The following is a 20129-nucleotide window of genomic DNA, read 5'->3' as shown; positions in this document are numbered from 1 at the left end:
CTCTGGTGCTGTGACATGCAAATAGCCTAAACCATGTGCCGTCAGCATTGAGAAAGTCCAAGTACCTTCTTCTTAGCCACCTCAGCTTCCATGGTATCTCCACTATTCAGAACAGACATGGTGGACAGCAGTGTGAGCAGCCTCTTCAAGTGTGAATGACATCTTATCTCAGCACCCTTGGTATCTCCAGTATTATATCATGTAGACAGGGTGGACAGCAGTATGAGCAGCCTCCTCTTACCCCGGTATTCCTGGTATCTTAGTGTTATATCATGTGGACAGCAATGTGAGCAGCCTCCTCTTACCCCAGTATCCCTGGTATCTGCAGTATTATATCATGTAGACAAGGTGGGCAGCAATGTGAGCAGCCTCCTCTTACCCCAGTATTCCTGGTATCTGCAGTATTATATCATGTAGACAGGGTGGACAGCAGTGTGAGCAGTCTCCTCTTACCCCAGTATCCCTGGTATCTCCAGTATTATATCATGTAGACAGGTTGGACAGCAGTGTGAGCAGCCTCTTCTTACCCCATTATTCCTGGTATCTCCAGTATTATATCACGTAGACAGGGTGGATAGCAATGTGATGAGCCCTCCCCTTACCCCAGTATTCCTGGTATCTCCATTATTATATCATCTGGTATCTCCATTATTATATCATGTAGACAGGGTGGACAGCAGTGTGAGCAGTCTCCTCTTACCCCAGTATCCCTGGTATCTCCAGTATTATATCATGTAGACAGGGTGGAGAGCAGTGTGAGCAGCCTCCTCTTACCCCAGTATTCCTGGTATCTCCCGTATTCTATCATGTAGACAGGGTGGACAGCAGTGTGAGCAGCCTCCTCTTACCCCAGTATTCCTGGTATATCCAGTATTATATCATGTAGACAGGGTGGACAGCAATGTGATCAGCCTCCTCTTACCCCAGTATTGCTGGTATCTCCAGTATCATATCATGTAGACAGGGTGGACAGCAGTATGAGCAGCCGACTCTTACTCCAGTATTCCTGGTATCTCCTGTATTGTATCATGTAGACAGGGTGGAGAGCAGTGTGAGCAGCCTTCTCTTACCCCAGTATCCCTGGTATCTCCAGTATTGTATCATGTAGACAGGGTGGACAGCAGTGTGAGCAGTCTCCTCTTACCCCAGTATCCCTGGTATCTCCAGTATTATATCATGTAGACAGGGTGGAGAGCAGTGTGAGCAGCCTCCTCTTACCCCAGTATTCCTGGTATCTCCCATATTCTATCATGTAGACAGGGTGGACAGCAGTGTGAGCAGCCTCCTCTTACCCCAGTTCGCATGGTATCTCCGGTTTTATATCATGTAGACAGGGTGGACAGCAGTGTGATCAGCCTCCTCTTACCCCAGTATTCCTGGTATATCCAGTATTATATCATGTAGACAGGGTGGACAGCAATGTGATCAGCCTCCTCTTACCCCAGTATTGCTGGTATCTCCAGTATCATATCATGTAGACAGGGTGGACAGCAGTATGAGCAGCCGACTCTTACTCCAGTATTCCTGGTATCTCCTGTATTGTATCATGTAGACAGGGTGGACAGCAGTGTGAGCAGCCTCCTCTTACCCTAGTATCCCTGGTATCTCCAGTATTATATCTTGTGGACAGCAGTGTGAGCAGCCTCCTCTTACCCCAGTATCCCTGGTATCTCCAGTATTATATCATGTAGACAGGGTGGACAGCTGTGTGAGCAGTCTCCTCTTACCCCAGTATCCCTGGTATCTCCAGTATTATATCATGTAGACAGGTTGGACAGCAGTGTGAGCAGCCTCTTCTTACCCCATTATTCCTGGTATCTCCAGTATTATATCATGTAGACAGGGTGGATAGCAATGTGATGAGCCCTCCCCTTACCCCAGTATTCCTGGTATCTCCATTATTATATCATGTAGACAGGGTGGACAGGAGTGTGAGCAGCCTCCTCTTACCCCAGTATTCCTGGTATCTCCTGTATTGTATCATGTAGACAGGGTGGACAGCAGTGTGAGCAACCTCCTCTTACCCCAGTATTCCTGGTATCTCCAGTATTGTATCATGTAGACAGGGTGGACAGCAGTGTGAGCAGCCTCCTCTTACCCTAGTATCCCTGGTATCTCCAGTATTATACCATGTAGACAGGGTGGACAGCTGTGTGAGCAGTCTCCTCTTACCCCAGTATCCCTGGTATGTCCAGTATTATATCATGTAGACAGGATGGACAGCAGTGTGAGCAGTCTCCTCTTACCCCAGTATCCCTGGTATCTCCAGTATTATATCATGTAGACAGGTTGGACAGCAGTGTGAGCAGCCTCTTCTTACCCCATTATTCCTGGTATCTCCAGTATTGTATCATGTAGACAGGGTGGATAGCAATGTGATGAGCCCTCCCCTTATCCCAGTATTCTTGGTATCTCCATTATTATATCATGTAGACAGGGTGGACAGCAGTGTGAGCAGCCTCCTCTTACCCCAGTATCCCTGGTATGTCCAGTTATTATATCATGTAGACAGGGTGGAGAGCAGTGTGAGCAGCCTCCTCTTACCCCAGTATTCCTGGTATCTCCAGCATTGTATCATGTAGACAGGGTGGACAGCAGTGTGAGCAGTCTCCTCTTACCCCAGTATCCCTGGTATCTCCAGTATTCTATCATGTAGACAGGGTGGACAGCAGTGTGAGCAGCCTCCTCTTACCCCAGTTCCCATGGTATCTCCGGTATTATATCATGTAGACAGGGTGGACAGCAGTGTGATCAGCCTCCTCTTACCCCGGTATTCCTGGTATATCCAGTATTATATCATGTAGACAGGGTGGACAGCAATGTGATCAGCCTCCTCTTACCCCAGTATTGCTGGTATCTCCAGTATTATATCATGTAGACATGGTGGACAGCAGTATGAGCAGCCTCCTCTTACTCCAGTATTCCTGGTATCTCCTGTATTGTATCCTGTAGACAGGGTGGACAGCAGTGTGAGCAGCCTCCTCTTACCCCAGTATCCCTGGTATCTCCAGTATTATATCATGTAGACAGGGTGGACAGCTGTGTGAGCAGCCTCCTCTTACCCCAGTATCCCTGGTATCTCCTGTATTATATCATGTAGACAGGATGGACAGCAGTGTGAGCAGCCTCCTCTTACCCCAGTTCCCATGGTATCTCCGGTATTATATCATGTAGACAGGGTGGACAGCAATGTGATCAGCCTCCTCTTACCCCAGTATTCCTGGTATATCCAGTATTATATCATGTAGACAGGGTGGACAGCAATGTGATCAGCCTCCTCTTACCCCAGTATTGCTGGTATCTCCAGTATTATATCATGTAGACAGGATGGACAGCAGTGTGAGCAGCCTCCTCTTACCCCAGTTCTCATGGTATATCCAGTATTTTATCATGTAGACAGGGTGGACAGCAGTGTGAGCAGCCTCCTCTTACCCTAGTATCCCTGGTATCTCCAGTATTATATCTTGTGGACAGCAGTGTGAGCAGCCTCCTCTTACCCCAGTATCCCTGGTATCTCCAGTATTATATCATGTAGACAGGTTGGACAGCAGTGTGAGCAGCCTCTTCTTACCCCATTATTCCTGGTATCTCCAGTATTGTATCATGTAGACAGGGTGGATAGCAATGTGATGAGCCCTCCCCTTATCCCAGTATTCTTGGTATCTCCATTATTATATCATGTAGACAGGGTGGAGAGCAGTGTGAGCAGCCTCCTCTTACCCCAGTATTCCTGGTATCTCCAGCATTGTATCATGTAGACAGGGTGGACAGCAGTGTGAGCAGTCTCCTCTTACCCCAGTATCCCTGGTATATCCAGTATTATATCATGTAGACAGGGTGGACAGCAATGTGATCAGCCTCCTCTTACCCCAGTATTGCTTGGTATCTCCAGTATTATATCATGTAGACAGGATGGACAGCAGTGTGAGCAGCCTCCTCTTACCCCAGTTCTCATGGTATATCCAGTATTTTATCATGTAGACAGGGTGGACAGCAGTGTGAGCAGCCTCCTCTTACCCTAGTATCCCTGGTATCTCCAGTATTATATCTTGTGGACAGCAGTGTGAGCAGCCTCCTCTTACCCCAGTTCCCATGGTATCTCCAGTATTATATCATGTAGACAGGGTGGACAGCAGTGTGATCAGCCTCTTCTTACCCTAGTATTTCCAGTATTATATCTTGTTGGACAGCAGTGTGAGCAGCCTCCTCTTACCCCATTATCCCTGGTGTCTCCAGTATTAGAGCAGAATATACACTATAAGCACATCCCCCAAATGAAGCGAGAGGAAGAGGAGCTTATGCCGCAAGTATTTGTACTATTATGCTAGGGCAGGTTTCTATCCATGTTATGAAACAGTGGCCATTTTAATTCTATAGTAATTACCTTTCTAGACAAAGCGAGTATGATTTGCTACTTATTTATGAATTTATCCATAATTACAGTTCCTTCTTTTTCCCAATTCCTGAAAAAAACTTTTAAAGATATGCTCACACGTGGAAACTCACCAGCCGAAATTGACCTGTAATGCAGCTTTTACATCATCACTTTGTCAATTTATTCAGCAGATTTTTCTCTGCAGCTTTCTTTCTCTGCAAAACTTATAATGGAGTCTGCAGCAAAATCAGTGACAAGTTTTGATTCATATTTTCTGCGGTTCTGTGGAAAAATTATGCTTTCTGTGTGAACATACCCTCACTGTATTAAGTATTTTTTTTCTTGAGGGTCTCCAGTTTGCTAGCAGCCAGCACAGGTTCCATCCTGGTAGACTACAATGCCTACAGTGTGTATCTTGGTGGTATATTTATACACTATGTTGTTTTGCACTCTGTAATAGATTTGCAGTTATTGATTCCTAACAAACATTTTTTTTCATCAGCAAACCCAAATTCCTGACTACGCTGAGCTCATAGTAAAGTTTCTTGATGCCTTGATTGACAAGTACTTGCCTGTTATTGATGAAGAAGCCAGTGAGGAGTCGCTGCTGACACCTACATCTCCATACCCTCCTGCTGTGCAGAGCCAACTAAGTATTACTGCTAACCTTAACCTATCCAACTCAATGACCTCTCTCGCCACTTCCCAGCATTCCCCAGGTTAGTTCTGTATGAGCCAATCGAGAGCATATACTGTATGTAATAACTTTTAATGTTATCAGATAATGACAAGTGTTTTCATTGCTTAAGAAATTATTTACCCATCATTAGCTCAAATTCTAATTTATATATTTAACTGACCAGATTCACCTTATGCAGGGACCTAATTATGTGGTTGAAATATTTTTTTTTCTCTTCAGAAACTAAAATCTCTAAAATTTGAGCAGTGTTTTTTAACTTCTGCATTAGAGTGTTATATTCTAAATTTTGGTGGCAAACAAATAAGCCACAATGTTTCATGTGTAAGATCACAAATTATCATTATTATATTGAATAACATTAATATTTTCCATTTGCTTAACTTGTACTGATCCCGAGTTGCTGATTCTACTATAGTCTGTAGCGACAACCTCCGTTCTGCAGACACCAGAATTTCGAGAATTATCTAAAGTTCCTGACTTAACGGAGATGTGTATTTTTTGGGCTTGGGAATTGGTAGTTACTCAATATCAGTAAACGTTAATTATCGTTTTAAGGTGAAAGTATATAAATATATGAAATTGAAAAGTGGTGATCATTGGTAACAGAAATTGTTCAGTTTAGAATAACGGAGGGTCAAACTCCATAAGCAAACGTGTTTTGGGGTGTTTGTACCTCATCATTGTAAAGCAGGAGAGCTGATCTGCTGGGTGAGAGGCCTAGAACCAGATTTAAATATGCAAATAGCCTTCGGCGAGGATGAGCACGTGAACACTAGTGCCACCTATGAGTAGTAGTCAGTATCCACTCTTTAGAGGGAATCTTTCACCAGGATTTCACCGCGCCAAATGATTTACTGTATATGTGCATGTTTCAAAGAGAAGTCCAGCAATACCAGTACATGGCTAGTCCGTTACTGAGAAATCAGCATTTTAATTGATATACAAATAAGGCTAAGGGTACCGTCACACAGTGCCATTTTGATCGCTACGACGGTACGATTCGTGACGTTCTAGCGATATCCATATGATATCGCAGTGTCTGACACGCAGCAGCGATCAGGGACCCTGCTGAGAATCGTACGTCGTAGCAGATCGTATGGAACTTTCTTTCGTCGCTTGATCACCCGCTGACATCGCTGGATCGTTGTGTGTGACAGCGATCCAGCGATGTGTTTGCTTGTAACCAGGGTAAACATCGGGTAACTAAGCCCAGGGCCGCACTTAGTAACCCGATGTTTACCGTGGTTACCAGCGTAAATGTAAAAAAAACAAACAGTACATACTCACATTCTGGTGTCTGTCCTCCGGCGTCTCAGCTTCTCTGCACTGTGAGCGCCGGCCGGCCGGAAAGCGAGCCCAGCGGTGACACGGTGACGTCACCGCTGTGCTTTCCGGCTATGGCGCTTACACAGTGGAGAGAAGCAGAACGCTGGGGGACAGACACCGGAATGTGAGTATGTACTGTTTTTTTTTTTTTACGTTTACGCTGGTAACCAGGGTAAACATCGGGTTACTAAGCGCGGCCCTGCGCTTAGTAACCCGATGTTTACCCTGGTTACCCGGGGACTTCGGCATCGCTCCAGCGCCGTGATTGCAACGTGTGACCGCAGTCTACAACGCTGGAGCGATAATCATACGATGCTACGACGTCACGAATCGTGCCGTCGTAGCGATGTAAATGGTACTGTGTGACGGTACCCTAAAGGACTATGGCATATCTGGGGTCTCTGTCTTACCAGCTCAATTACCTTACCAGCGCCACCACCTCATGCTTAGTGTAGAAAAACTGGGTAAGAAAAAGTGCGGTAGGGTCTTATCCAATATAAGCGGATGAGAAATAGCAGGGAGATGCTCACCTTGTACAGTTGTGTTCCACACAACATAAATGGGGCATTGAAGAAGTCAGCTGCTGCAGAACCACAGGTCTACAAGACTGTGGTTCCTCTGCACTGCTGATGAAGATCCAAAAGAGAATTCCAGGAGACATGAGAAACTTGATTTGTTTTTATTATCAATGCGTTTCGAAGTTATCTGACTTCATCAGCCAGATTGTGGTGATACCCTGATGAAAAAGTTGATGTTGATAAACTTGATGTGTTGTTTTTTTTATCAAGCTTCCTTGAATCCTCCCTTGGATATTCATTAGCAGTGCAGTAGAACCACACATTCATTGTACTCATGCTTTACTGACGGCTTTTTTGCCTAAAGTCACACAGCATAGAGGCTGCCAGTCAAACAGGAGAATAGAGCTGGAGTGACAGAGGCTTCAGAAATAAAATAATTCTTCAACCTCATTTATATATCAATTCAATCTGATTTCTCAGTAGCAGAGGAACAAACTGGCCATGTAAATTTATTACTGGACCTGTCTGTGAAAGGGCTACGTGCTCATATAAATCTGTTGGTGTGTGAAGTCCTGCCGATAGACATTTTAAATGGCCTTGCCATATAACTGTCTGATTTTACTTATTATTCCAAGTCAGGTGCGAGGCTCTTTTTAAAGGGTCAAAATTGACTTTTGGGATAGCTATTTCCAATAGGAGGCAATAAAGTTTGTATCTTCTTTCTTTCTGAAGAGACTATTTGTACATCCACAAAACAGTAATTTCTATATTTTTGTGTGGCATAACTCCACTCCCTCTTGTAGTACCAGGTATTATTTGATTTCATTCTTCATGTGCCTTTTGTGAAACATGCAGGCTGTAGATGATATTGTTCAGTTTCATCCATGTGTCGTCTTTTTCCTTTCTACCATTATTCATGTTTTCTTTTATGTTTTCACTTCCTTCCCCTATCATTCTGTGTTTGTGAAGCTTCTCTGCCTTGCTCTAAATCTGCAGTTTTCATGCAGCCGCTCCCTCATCAAGGTACTTCCTTTCCACCTATATGCACGAGGTCATGGTCATGTGCAAAGGCTTTCAGCGCTTGGCATGAGCAATTTGTGTGCTAACATTATCACCTGGGAGCACTGCATACGGATGGCTGTTGTGTAAGATGACGGGTATAAAGAATGGTTCAATCAACAGTAGGTTGTGGTATAAACACCATGCCATTGTTTTGCAAGTGATGTATTGATTTATAAAAAAGTTTTCACGCCAAAAACACCTTTGGTGATGCACAATATTGGCAGTATTTGACCTCCATGTTCTTTTTCACTTCATTTGAGAGAGGTGCATAAGCCGTAATCTAGTAATGCAAGTCTGTGGCACTTCTGCACCTTTAGAACGAAGCTACAAGTAGCCCACCAGAAACGGGAGTATGCTGTCTGCAGACTGCCGCAACACCCCACTGCTAACATGATTAGGTGACATGTCACTTTTGTGTCTAGCTTTTTTTTTTTTTTTTTAGAAAAAAATAACCCACACCTTTGTGCATATTACTCTGCTCTTCGACAAATTGGTCCGTCTACAAAGAGAAATCTGTTCCAAGATCTTGCATGTAGGTGCTAGTGGGGGCTTTGGTATACTTAAAAAAAAAAAAAAAATACTTAAATGGCCCAGTAATATTCTCCTGTAACTGACAGGTCAGAGTAAATAAGCACTAAAAAAAGCTCCAAATTGGTCGAGTGACTCAATTAGAAGCAGACAGCATGCCATGACGACATTAAACAGAAGTCAGAAAGCTAGCTTTCAATTTCTGCAATAGATTTTTGTTGCCTAAGGGCAACTAGAGGGGGGCTCTAGAAAACGCCTCTGTATGACTATGTGCACATGTTGAGTATTTGCAGCCGATTTTTCTGTGCCAGAACCAGAGCATTGGCACAAAAAAATGCTACATATACCGTAATACGTGTTTTTACCTGCGTTTTTCCCGTTCATTTGAATCGGTAAAAAGCACTGCAAAACAGCTGAAAGAATTGACATGCTGCAGAATTGAAAAATGCTTTGATGATTCAAATCCACAAGGAAGAAATAAGCAGCATCTGCATGAGATTTCAGAAGTCTTTCACTTTGCTGCTACTGTGAAGTGCAACATTTTTTAGCCTAGCAAAACGCACAGAAAAAAATGTGAAAAATCAGCATGTGAACAAGTCCTGTGAAAATACACTTGGGTTGTTACAGAAATGCGATATCATCTGCAAGATGTTCTCTTTAGCCTAGAGATTGGGAAACTGAAACTTGCAATGTGAATGTTCTGCATGTATGGAAGTAGTATAAAAAAAACTTCTCTGAAGGTTAAAATATTTGCTTTGTGCCGTAATTTATGGTAGTTTAAAGCCCCTATATGACTGGCAAGCCACAACATGCTGAATACACCCTGCACACTTTATGCAGTGTGAAGACATTACGACCCTGGTACTCCTTTCAGCGATGGATCGAATCTTGCTTGTCTATTTTAACTCCTTAATGACCACTGATACACCTTAATCCTTGACTCTGAGGTTAAGTGAATAGAACATCCCGACTGGCAAAAAAAAATCAGCGGTGTCCGCTATATATGACTGCTGACCCCCTGCTGCATCGACCACAGGCATGGCACTTAAACCCTCCTGATGCTTGTGTGTGACCTGACACTAGTGTACAAATACATTTAGGGTATTGCCATGTTCAGTAGCAATTGTTACAGACTCCGGTCCATTTCCTATTATTACCCCTTGTGAGAATGAAACGTTTTCGGCTACCGTAACACTTTAGCTGGAATAAGAGTGTTTTTTCGTGGCTTTAAATTTATATTTTGTGAAGCACCTCTGGGTTAAAAATGCTCACTACACCTCTAGATGAATTTCTTTAGGGGCTAAGTTTCCAAGATGGGGTCTCTTATGGTCAGGACCTCTCCAAATGTCCGCTACCTATCGTCACAAGTTCTAATAGTCTCTGCAAGGGCCGTACTTCTCATCATTGTGTATGACCGCATATATAGATATATAGCGAGTTAGTTATGTGTTCTCTACTTGCATGCAGTTAGACCTATATGTGACTGCATTCATGGTTCAATTCAAACCTTATAAAATAAAGACTTTAATCAAATTTGTTTTTACATATTTTGCATTAGATTATCATAGTTTTTTTTTGGTTCATGCTATCCACTTACTAAAACATCACATTCTTTGTTCAAGCCTGAGCACCAACAAGTAGCTGTCACCTAGTGACCGCATAGTTCACTTCATCATTTGTATGAACATTCGCTGTTATTTAATTTTTTATTTTTTTTTATTTTAAGCTTCTGTATCATTAACATTTAGTCTGTTATAGACCTCCCAATTTTTTTTAAATGTTCAGATGTTTCAACAAACTTTGGTAATGTAAGCAAACATAACAAACTTTCTTATCAGAGAATTATGTGCTTCCTTCATTCCTTATGGCCACACATTCTTTTCATCTTTGCCTCCTGAACTTTTTTTTTTGTCTTTTTGAGAAAACCCCGAAGAACTGTCTTAGGCTACGTTCACATTTGCGTTGTGCGCCGCAGCGTCGGCGCCGCAGCGCACAACGCAAACAAAAACGCAGCAAAACGCATGCACAACGCTGCGTTTTGCGCCGCATGCGTCGTTTTTTCCATTGAATTTGGACGCAGCAAAAATGCAACTTGCTGCGTCCTCTGCGCCCCGACGCGGGCGCCGCAGCGACGCATGCGGCGCAAAACGCAAGTGCGCCGCATGTCCATGCGCCCCCATGTTAAATATAGGGGCGCATGACGCATGCGGCGCCGCTGCGGCGCCCGACGCTGCGGCGCTGGCCGCAAATGTGAACGTAGCCTTAAATGGCATTCACACATGCGCTTGTCACAGAGTATAAGATTTACAGGCTAGCCGCTGGTGGTCTGACCCAAAGTCAACACTCGACTCCTAGGACAGATAAGAGATTGTGAAATTTGTGTCAGGAGACCTGCAGCCGGTCCATGCATCACTAACCATATTCAGAATGCACGACTCGTTAAAGGGTTGATTTTGACTTGTAGGATCGCTACTTCCAACAGGTGGCGCTATAGAGTTTAAGTAAACGATACCCCTTAGACCCCAGTCCAGAGCCTCTCACCTAGTCAAATCAGTTCTCGTGCTTCGCACTGACAAGGGCCAACAGCCCGAAACACCATGTCTGCGAATTGAGATGCTGATTTGGCTTTTATCCTAAGTCATATTGCACGACTTGTGAAAGGGTTGATTGTGACTTGTAGGATCGCTACTTCCAACAGGTGGCGCTATAGAGTTTAAGTCCTCTTTTTCTCTGAAGAGGCAGTTTACACGGCATAAATGTGTCAATCTAGCCTTAGTCAAAACAAGACTGACTGCTCACTGAAATACCAGGTTACAGCTCCTTTTCATGTCTATGGATAGTATAGGAGGGGGAAGGAGCAGAATGAGCAGGCAGATACAGATTGTGCTGCAGATTTCTATCATATATTTATCTCAAACTTGTCATGGATTTATGACTACACTGCTCAATACTCATAGAATGTTAGAGTTGGAAAGAAAGTCCAGGTTCATCATGTTCAACCCCCTGCTCAATGCAGGATCCACTAAACCATCTCAGACAGATGTCTGTCCGGCCTCTGAAGACTTCCATTGAAGGAGAACTCGCCACTTTTTGTGGCAGCCTGTCCCACTCATTGATCACCCTGTCAAAAAGTTTTTTTCTTGTATCTAATCTGTATGTTCTCCCTTTCAGTTTCATTCCATTGCTTGTGTTTCCATGTGCAAATGAGAATGATGAACCCTCTACACTGTGACATCCCTTCAGATATTTGTAGACCGCTATTAAGTCTCTTCTTAGCTGCCTTTTTTGTAAGCTAAACATTCCCAGATCCTTTAACTTTTCCTCGCAGGACATACTTTGCAAGTCCGCTCACCATCTTGGAGCTCTTCTCTGAACTCGCTGTTTAATGCACTGCTGCTACTTTTTTCCTGTGCTACCGAGTCAGGAGAGCAGGAATTCTTTATATCTCCGTGTATAGGAAACATAACAGCTAGTTTCCACCCATTAGTTAAGAGACAACTGAAAATTAGAAGGAAAGAAAAAGGGAAAATGTAAGAAAAATGGTGGCTACAGGTCAACAGTACACACACATCCACATTTACTGAAACGTTATCTGAACTGACAGGTACGCTATAAGTATGTGTTTCTTTACGGGATTTAGTATACTGTGTACAAACTAAGGACTTTATTTGGACATCGTTGTTTTTTAATCAGATTTTCATCCATGTTTCAGTTTTTACCATCAGTGTTTTAGCAGTGATTTTCACTGGTGAAAAAATAAATGTATTGCAAAATTGTCAGCACATGGACTGCAAACAGATGACCGTGTGTTCAGTCAGAGATTTTCTCGGACCCATAGAAATTCATTAGTTATTTTGATCCATGACTCAGATTAAAAACTGAAATGTGTGCTTTTTGGTGGAATAATTGGCCTGCAAAAAAACCATGGACATATTAACAGATCCATATGGGTATATGTTCTATCCATGAAAAGTCTTAATAGAACCCATATATGACTCACATCTAAAAAAGGTCTAATATGATAACAAATCTGGGGGAAAAAAATTTAACATGGATGTATAATCGGTAAACCCTGCACACCCAATTAACGCATGGTAAAACCGCATTGGTTTTTCTGATGGTTTGATGTGCTTTTAGCCGCATCTCAACTGCTACATGTGAATGCGCTATATTTAAAGGGAACCTGTCACCTCCAAAATGGAAGGTGAGCTAAGCCCACCGGCATCAGAGGCTGTAATGCTGTAGATAAGCCCCCGATGTGTCCTGAAAGATTAGAAAAAGAGGTTAGATTATACTCACCCAGGGGCGGTCCGATCCGATGGGCGTCGCGGTCCGGGGCCTCCCATCTTCTTACGATCACGTCCTCTTCTTGTCTTCACGCTGCGGCTCCGGCGTAGGCGTACTTTGTCTGCCCTGTTGAGGGCAAAGTACTGCAGTGCGCAGGCGCCGGGAAAGGTCAGAGTGGCCCGGCGCCTGCGCACTGCAGTACTTTGCTCTGCCCTCAACAGGGCAGACAAAGTACACCTGCGCCGGAGCTGTGGCATGAAGACAAGAAGAGGACGTCATCTGATGAAGATAGGAGGCCCCAGACCGGACCGCAACACCCATTGGACCGGACCGCATCTCATCTTTTAGGATACATGGGGGGCTTATCTACAGCATTACATAATGCTGTAGATAAGCCCCTGATGCTGGTGGGCTTATCTTACCATCGATTTTAGGGGTGACAGGTTCCCTTTAGTGGAGAAGAATGTCCCTTTTATAACTTCCATCAATCCGAGATCGGTTTCAAGGAGGATTTCTTGTCGTGGAGAACCATAACGCCCTTTTGCACAGTATGATGATCTGGTGGTTGTTTGTTTGACTACATCTTTTCTGTGGACATTAATATCATTGTTGGCAATACAAAACACAGATCTGCAGTGAGATCAGGGACATCACACTGGTAACTCCCCCTTTCATTTATAATACTCTCTAAAGGCAAAGTCTCATGCAGATCAGAGTCCGGCCCATAGATCTTAACAGCTCATTTACTTATTAAAAGTGAATTTCTCTGGAATAAGACACATCAGATCACAGATATAAAGGTGTCATTCAGCTTCCCGTGGCCTACATGCCCATATAGATGTCTTGGGAGAGTTGATCCTACTGAGAGATTTGCTTTAGGATATGTGCACACGTCAGGATTTCCTGCAGAAATGTCCTGACAAAAACCGGACATTTCTGCCAGAAATCCGCATGCGTTTTTTTCACATTTTTTCCCAATGCATTATATAGCGTGTAAAACGCAAAAAAACGCAAAATTAATGAACATGCTGCTTTTTTTTACCACGATGCGTTTTTTTTCGCGGAAAAAAACGCATCATGTGCACAAAAATTGCAGAATGCATTCTAAATGATAGGATGCATATGTATGCGTTTTTAATGCGTTTTATAGTGTTTTTATCGCGAAAAAAACGTGAAAAAACCTGAACGTGTTCACATACCCTTAATACGCCATTTGCTAATCATGTTCTGTCTTAGACTTCCTGACATCCTGTTGTAATACTTTCTGCATTCATTTTTGATTGCTTCAACAGGTTTTTTTATACTCAAATCTTTATTAGAGGCTTTCATTGCATTAACTTTTATTTAATGAAGTGAAGATGTTCAGACTATAAACGTTAGGAAGTGTAAATAATTTAATTTAATAGGTGAATGATACTGGAAAATGCAGACTATCTCTCTGCAAAAGTGTTGTAGGTAAAAAATAAAATGATAGATAAACCACTTGGAAATGGATGACGCGAGTAATGTTCTATAGAGGATAAATTGTTCAGAATAGTAATTTCAACAGTTTTATTTTTTATGTTTAAAAAGGATTGTGATATGTTAAAAAAAAATTGCCAAACATGTAAAGGGGAAACAAAAAATACACAACACAAAAATCTGAATTAAAACAAGGTCATTTTCTGATGGCTTCTCTTTGAGAAAAAAACATCAGCACACCTGTCCTGTATGTAGAATTGCAGCTCTGCATCCTGCTATGAAATGGAGCTCCACTTCATTTCCAGACACATCTCATTTCCTCTTCTGTTTTTACCCCCCACTTAAGGAGTGTGCATGCTTCCAAGTCAATAAAGACCCTGAAAGGTCACATTTTCATAAATGTATCATTCATTAATCCATGAGATACAGAAGCAAATCTAAAGCCTTCCAGCGTGTTTTAATGATCTCATGACTTTAATGGATGAGTTTGTTCTCCAAACACGGAGCAAAAAGGGGCCCGCTCTAAGTCCCATAGACCTCGCTCCCGAATCTGTGATTTTCACACATGTAGGAATACATCCATTCTTCTCTATGGGGTCCGTGTGCTGTTCTTTGAAAAATTTAGACAGCATGCGGACATTTCACATGGATGTGTTCATGCACCCTAATACAATTTTAAAGGTGAAATCCTGGTACAACTGTAGATCCCAGCAGATAGCATGCATGCACCGTGCTTGGAATGCTTCCCAATTTCTTATCACTCCATTCTAGAAACCTGAACTTGATGTGCTTGTTATATCGGCATGAATTTTGGGATAATTTATTTTGAACTGTGGTTGCCTTTTGTGCTGTTGGTAGCAGCACATAGGTGTTCTACTTTTAGTCTTTGCCAATAAAATTTTGACCGTTACAACTATGACTACACACAAACTTTTACTACAATCTAATAAGCCTTTTAGGCTTTCCAAGTTACTGCAGATTATCATGATGCCATCAGCCATTCAGACACTATTTCTAAGGCTAGATTCTCATAGGTGTGTGTCATGGCCGAGCTCGGGCTGTGATGCATGGACAGGCTATTGGTCTCCTGGCTCGAACTCAACAACCTAAAATATGAGTTTGGTTCAGGAGACAAGTGGCCGCTTCGAGCTCAGACCTAAGCATATGGATGTGTAAATCTCACCTAACTTTGTTTCTCAAGACGTCATGTAATAAACTACATATTTAGCTTTTTTTCTAATTTGCAATATATATCAATAAAGAAGCACTCCCATCAAAGTTTTTATCCTCTTAAATAATGACAATCCTCATATTACAAAGCACCGTGTACTTACAATTGCTCATTTTGTTTTTCTACTAAAATAATTCTTTTCTGTGCTCCATGTAGAAACAGGAAGTGTCTTATCCCTGCATTTATCATCCCCATCTTCAACTCCTGACCCAGCTGCTCCCTTCTTCCCCTGCCATTGTCTTTTACAGTGACTTATAACTCCTACAGGGAAAATTGACCTCTTTTTTCTACATAGAGCTTAGAAGGATTCAGCTAGTCAGTTTTTAATAACATGATGTCACAGACCTAATGTAAAACAGAAGAAATAGCTGGGTAGGGAGGCAAAATGAGCAATTGTAAGTACACATAATATGCCTGCAATATATTAAGAGGATGAAAACTTTGATGGGAGGAGTGCTTCTTAAATTACCAATTTAGTTATGTTTCACCATTACATAAATTAATGAGCACCTAGTTACTTTAGTAGACATTTGCATGCTAGAGACCGCGTATTAAGTTGACCTTCCCTGTCTTCTTTCTACCTTCAGGAATTGACAAGGAGAACGTGGAACTGTCCCCCACCACCGGCCACTCCAACAGCGGTAGAACGCGCCATGGTTCAGCGAGCCAAGTGCAAAAGCAGAGAAGTGCTGGCAGCTTCAAACGTCACAGCATCAAAAAGATTGTGTGAAGATTTTTTTAACTACCCTTTTTATTTATTTTACAGTTCCTTTTGTAAAACAGACTTACCTAAGCGGTCAGCCCTTCAGTGGCCCCGCGCACAATATGATGCTGCACTTAATTTTTTTAACGTTCCCATGCAGTCAGCCATGTCGCCAGAAGATCAACGCATTGAAAGCATTGCTTGAACTCAACGCCGTTTGGTTTCCTCAGCCTTTTCTCCTTGTTTTTTTTTCCTTTTCCCGTTCGTTGCATTTCTTAAAGGGAACCATGGTCACAAGCATATCAACAACTTGTGAATTTTGGAATGAAGGATTTTTGTAATTTTGATAATGGTGGCCCAGCCTTTACTGCATTAACTGTTCAAACATTAGTGGCATTTTCATGAGTCTTTTTGCCTTGTCTTTTTTTTATTACTGTTTGTGTAAGTTTTGTTTTTGTTTTTTTTTGCATTTAACAAATTGTTAAAGCTAATCCTTTCTAGTGGCTTTGGTGGGAAAATAATCTTATTTAATCTCTCCCCCTTCCTTTTAGCTGTGGATTTTTTTTTACCTATTTGCTTAAACTTAACTTCCCAGGTGGGATATTTTGTTCTGTTTTGTTTGTTTTTTTTTCCTCTTCCTCACTTTAATGGTACTATATAAGCAAATATGAGTCAGATTGTTAAAGGGGCCACCATACCAATTAAATTTCTGGGTACTTGCAATAAATTTCTCAAATTAATTATATTTTTATTCCTATAAAAATATATAGATATATATTACAAACATTGTTGTTTGCTCTGTTAAAAAGTATTGAAGCATTTATTTCATCCGTAATGCTCCAGTGATTCTGTCCTTAAAATGCACTATTACTAAAAGGCAGAGTATATTCTGAAATAGAATAATTTGAAATGCTATGTAAATATGTGTTTGTATTACGGTAATTTGACGGAAAAAAAAACCTGTCATTTTCAAGGTGAAATTGTGGTAAGTTGCTTGCATCTGAGTAGTATAAGGGCTTTAACTCCTTTCTGCTTGACGATCGTTTCCTTAACCCTTCCTGTGAGAGGTGTTAAAAGAATTGTTGCACTTGGGGGCATAATCTTGTGAAAGATATATGCCCTCACTATGATTGGGGCATAATTTGCAATGGATAAGAAGTAAAAAAAAAAAATCACTCTTTGGTGTGGTGCACTGTTCTGTGCAATGTTAAAGTTAAAAAAATAAAAATAAAAAATCTAAAAAGATGTATAAATACTGAGGTCTTAATGAAAACGGTACATGTAAACTGACAATTCTCTACCCTGTGTCTGGAAGGAGGTGCGTCATGAAACCTTTGATGCCCTTCTGGCGTTTTGAAGCAGCAGTCACGTTGTGTTATGTGGCAACATGTAATCCTAATAGGTAAATGCTATTTAAAATCCTTGTATCTCTTATTGGCATGTAAAATGTCAAAACTGCTGCAAATATTTATAGTACTAATGCTTACTGTCCGAAACCAACATATAACTATAGTCATCCAATATGAGAGCCCCTGTCCAATCATAATCAGAACGGTGACCTGACCTTTTTTATATATATAAATTATATGCATATTAACGGATTTGGATTGGTATGGGGTCATACTAGTTAAACTGAACACATGTTCTCTCACTGTGACATATTAATTCTGGATTAGCGTGTAGTATCTACAGTGAGGGACTAATCATTTGATACTGTCTTGCAAATAACATGCACCACTACAGCAGAATAGGGGATAACGCTATTTACCAGACTTATCGGCACTGTTGTGCTGTAAAGACCAAGGTGAGGCGATGGCAGAACAGGGCTTTAGACACTTGTCCAGTATATTCTTATCTCAGAGGAAAATTATCCTTTTTGACAATTGTGAGCAAAAGGGAAAGACATCTAGGTGCTTGCTTTTAGGGCTGAAATATATTAACTGCTGAAAATATGTATAAATGAAACACAAAAATGAAATGCTCTTCTACAACTTAGATCTTGGTCGAAGGACCGGGAATGGCTTTAAGATAAGATACAAGTATAATTCTGAAATGTATGTAATAAGACTATAGAGTGATTTAAGTGTATTTCAGTAAATCAAACTCCACAGCTAAACTAATATAACAATGGTACAAATAAGTGTTGGGATTTAAGTATAGCACATAATCTGCATTTATTCACATTATAAAGCGTAATTCACAGATGTAAATATGCTCATTTTTTTTCTTTTAATTTTCCTGTCCTACGATTCTGTATTTTTATTTTATTTAGTTTACAGTCCTGAAAAAAAACCTGTGGATAGAAATCAATTATGCAAACATTCTTCCAAAATTCTGTTATACTTATGGTTAGATATTTCACAAGATGGGGGTGTTCTTCGGAGGGTCCAGATCATCCAGCGAGCTGGACCACACGGGCACAGATGACTGTGTTTACAGAGTGATTAATCTGAATGTCCCGATAAAGCCTACAAGAACGGAATCTGCACATCAGAGATTATACAGTGCTGCATTGCCTGATCTGTGTGCCTACTCTTATGAGACCTGTCATTATTGAACAGGCAGTGCAGACCACCTATAACTGGTCTGTTATTCTACAAGAACTACAGTAACTTGCACAGAAGTTATGAGAACTGTCTAAAAATCCAACCTGTCTAATTTAGGTTCCTAATCAATCATATGTTTGGTCCTGTTCGTACCTTATGATACTTGTTTCGTCTTACGTAATTACGCTATTACGTATTTGTCATATTGCAAATAACATTTCAGCAGAGGCTGTATTGGATTCTTTTGGGTGTATAATGGGGTTGTCAAGATGGTGACCACCCTTGTAATATGCTAAAAGATTTGTGAAACCGTTTCTTAAACTGCGTTGGTTTCTTTCTTGTTCTTTTCCCCTTTAATAAGCCAACCACTTACCGTACAATCTCTGATGTGTATTATTTGGTTCTTAATTATATTTGTATTTGCAATCCCTGATAACGTCCCATTGTCCAAATGCTGGGTGTGGGCAGCCTGTATGATTTTTAGGAACTTTCCCTCCTCTTAAGCATGTGGTATCCAATGTTATGCAACAGACTTTTCCACAAAAAGTCACTTTTAAGTGTTAGCACCATTACTTTTTTTAATGCAGTACATTCATCTGTAAATATTTTTTGTGTAAAATTTGACAGAAAAGTATATTTACTACACTGTAAATACATGTGACAATATATTGTATTATTTTGCTTTTTTGTAAAGCAGTTAGTTGCTGTACATGTATAACATACAAAATTTGATTATTCTAGTGTTAGTAATTGTTAACTTCTCTCCTTCCTGCTGTTGAGTATGTCATTTAAATGAAGAAAAAAATGATGCTGTGTACTACAAACTCACTGTGTATGATATATTCTTTCCTTTCAGGCCATACAATTTCAAATGTTCCTTTACTCACTATCCTGTTAATATTGTAAGCAAGTGTATGCCAGCAGGAATAAAACTGCCACCGCCAGCCAAACTGGCACCTAGATACAATTAGCAGATATGATTTATCATAACTATTCTCTACCCAATGTTCCCTCATGTATGTACATCCCCTTTTTTGAAGTAAAATGTAAATTCAACCTGCTTTCTTGTGTCTTTGTGCTTTCCTTAATTTGAGGTTTTGTTCACACTGACATCATGGTTTCCGTTTTGTACTTGGCGTTAATCTTCCATTGACAACCCAACAGAACGGAAACATGGTGCCAATAAAAGGAGTGTATAGATAATGTTCCCCCTCAAAAAGCTTCTTTTCCTTCACTTGTAATTTTCACACACCCCCCCCCCCCCCTCCTCTCATTTAGCCATGCAACATAATGAATGGTCGGTTGTCACAGCAATGTTCCATTGTGTCTACAATGTGAATGAACTGACTCTACTAAAATCAGAAACAACGACCCAGGTCCAAAAACCATAAT

At 41.3% G+C, this 20129-nt stretch overlaps 1 protein-coding gene across 9 annotated transcripts in view; it reads left to right on the top strand.

The window, feature by feature from the left end:
- NF1 (neurofibromin 1) overlaps positions 1-19798 on the top strand; it is a 373185-nt gene extending 353387 nt beyond the window's left edge. For all 9 annotated transcript variants that reach the window (XM_077296848.1, XM_077296844.1, XM_077296843.1 and 6 more), the window contains 2 exons: positions 4878-5094; positions 16076-19798. In XM_077296848.1, coding sequence (XP_077152963.1) covers positions 4878-5094; positions 16076-16218 — 360 coding nt within the window. In that variant the 3' untranslated portion in view covers positions 16219-19798. The remainder of the gene's footprint in view (positions 1-4877; positions 5095-16075) is intronic.
- Positions 19799-20129: the final 331 nt, after the last annotated feature.

The sequence above is a fragment of the Ranitomeya variabilis genome, chromosome 3, assembly GCF_051348905.1.
Source record: "Ranitomeya variabilis isolate aRanVar5 chromosome 3, aRanVar5.hap1, whole genome shotgun sequence".
Taxonomy (NCBI): domain Eukaryota; kingdom Metazoa; phylum Chordata; class Amphibia; order Anura; family Dendrobatidae; genus Ranitomeya; species Ranitomeya variabilis.
Note: the sequence above shows the minus strand (reverse complement) of the source record. Positions and strands in the feature narration are given on the sequence as shown.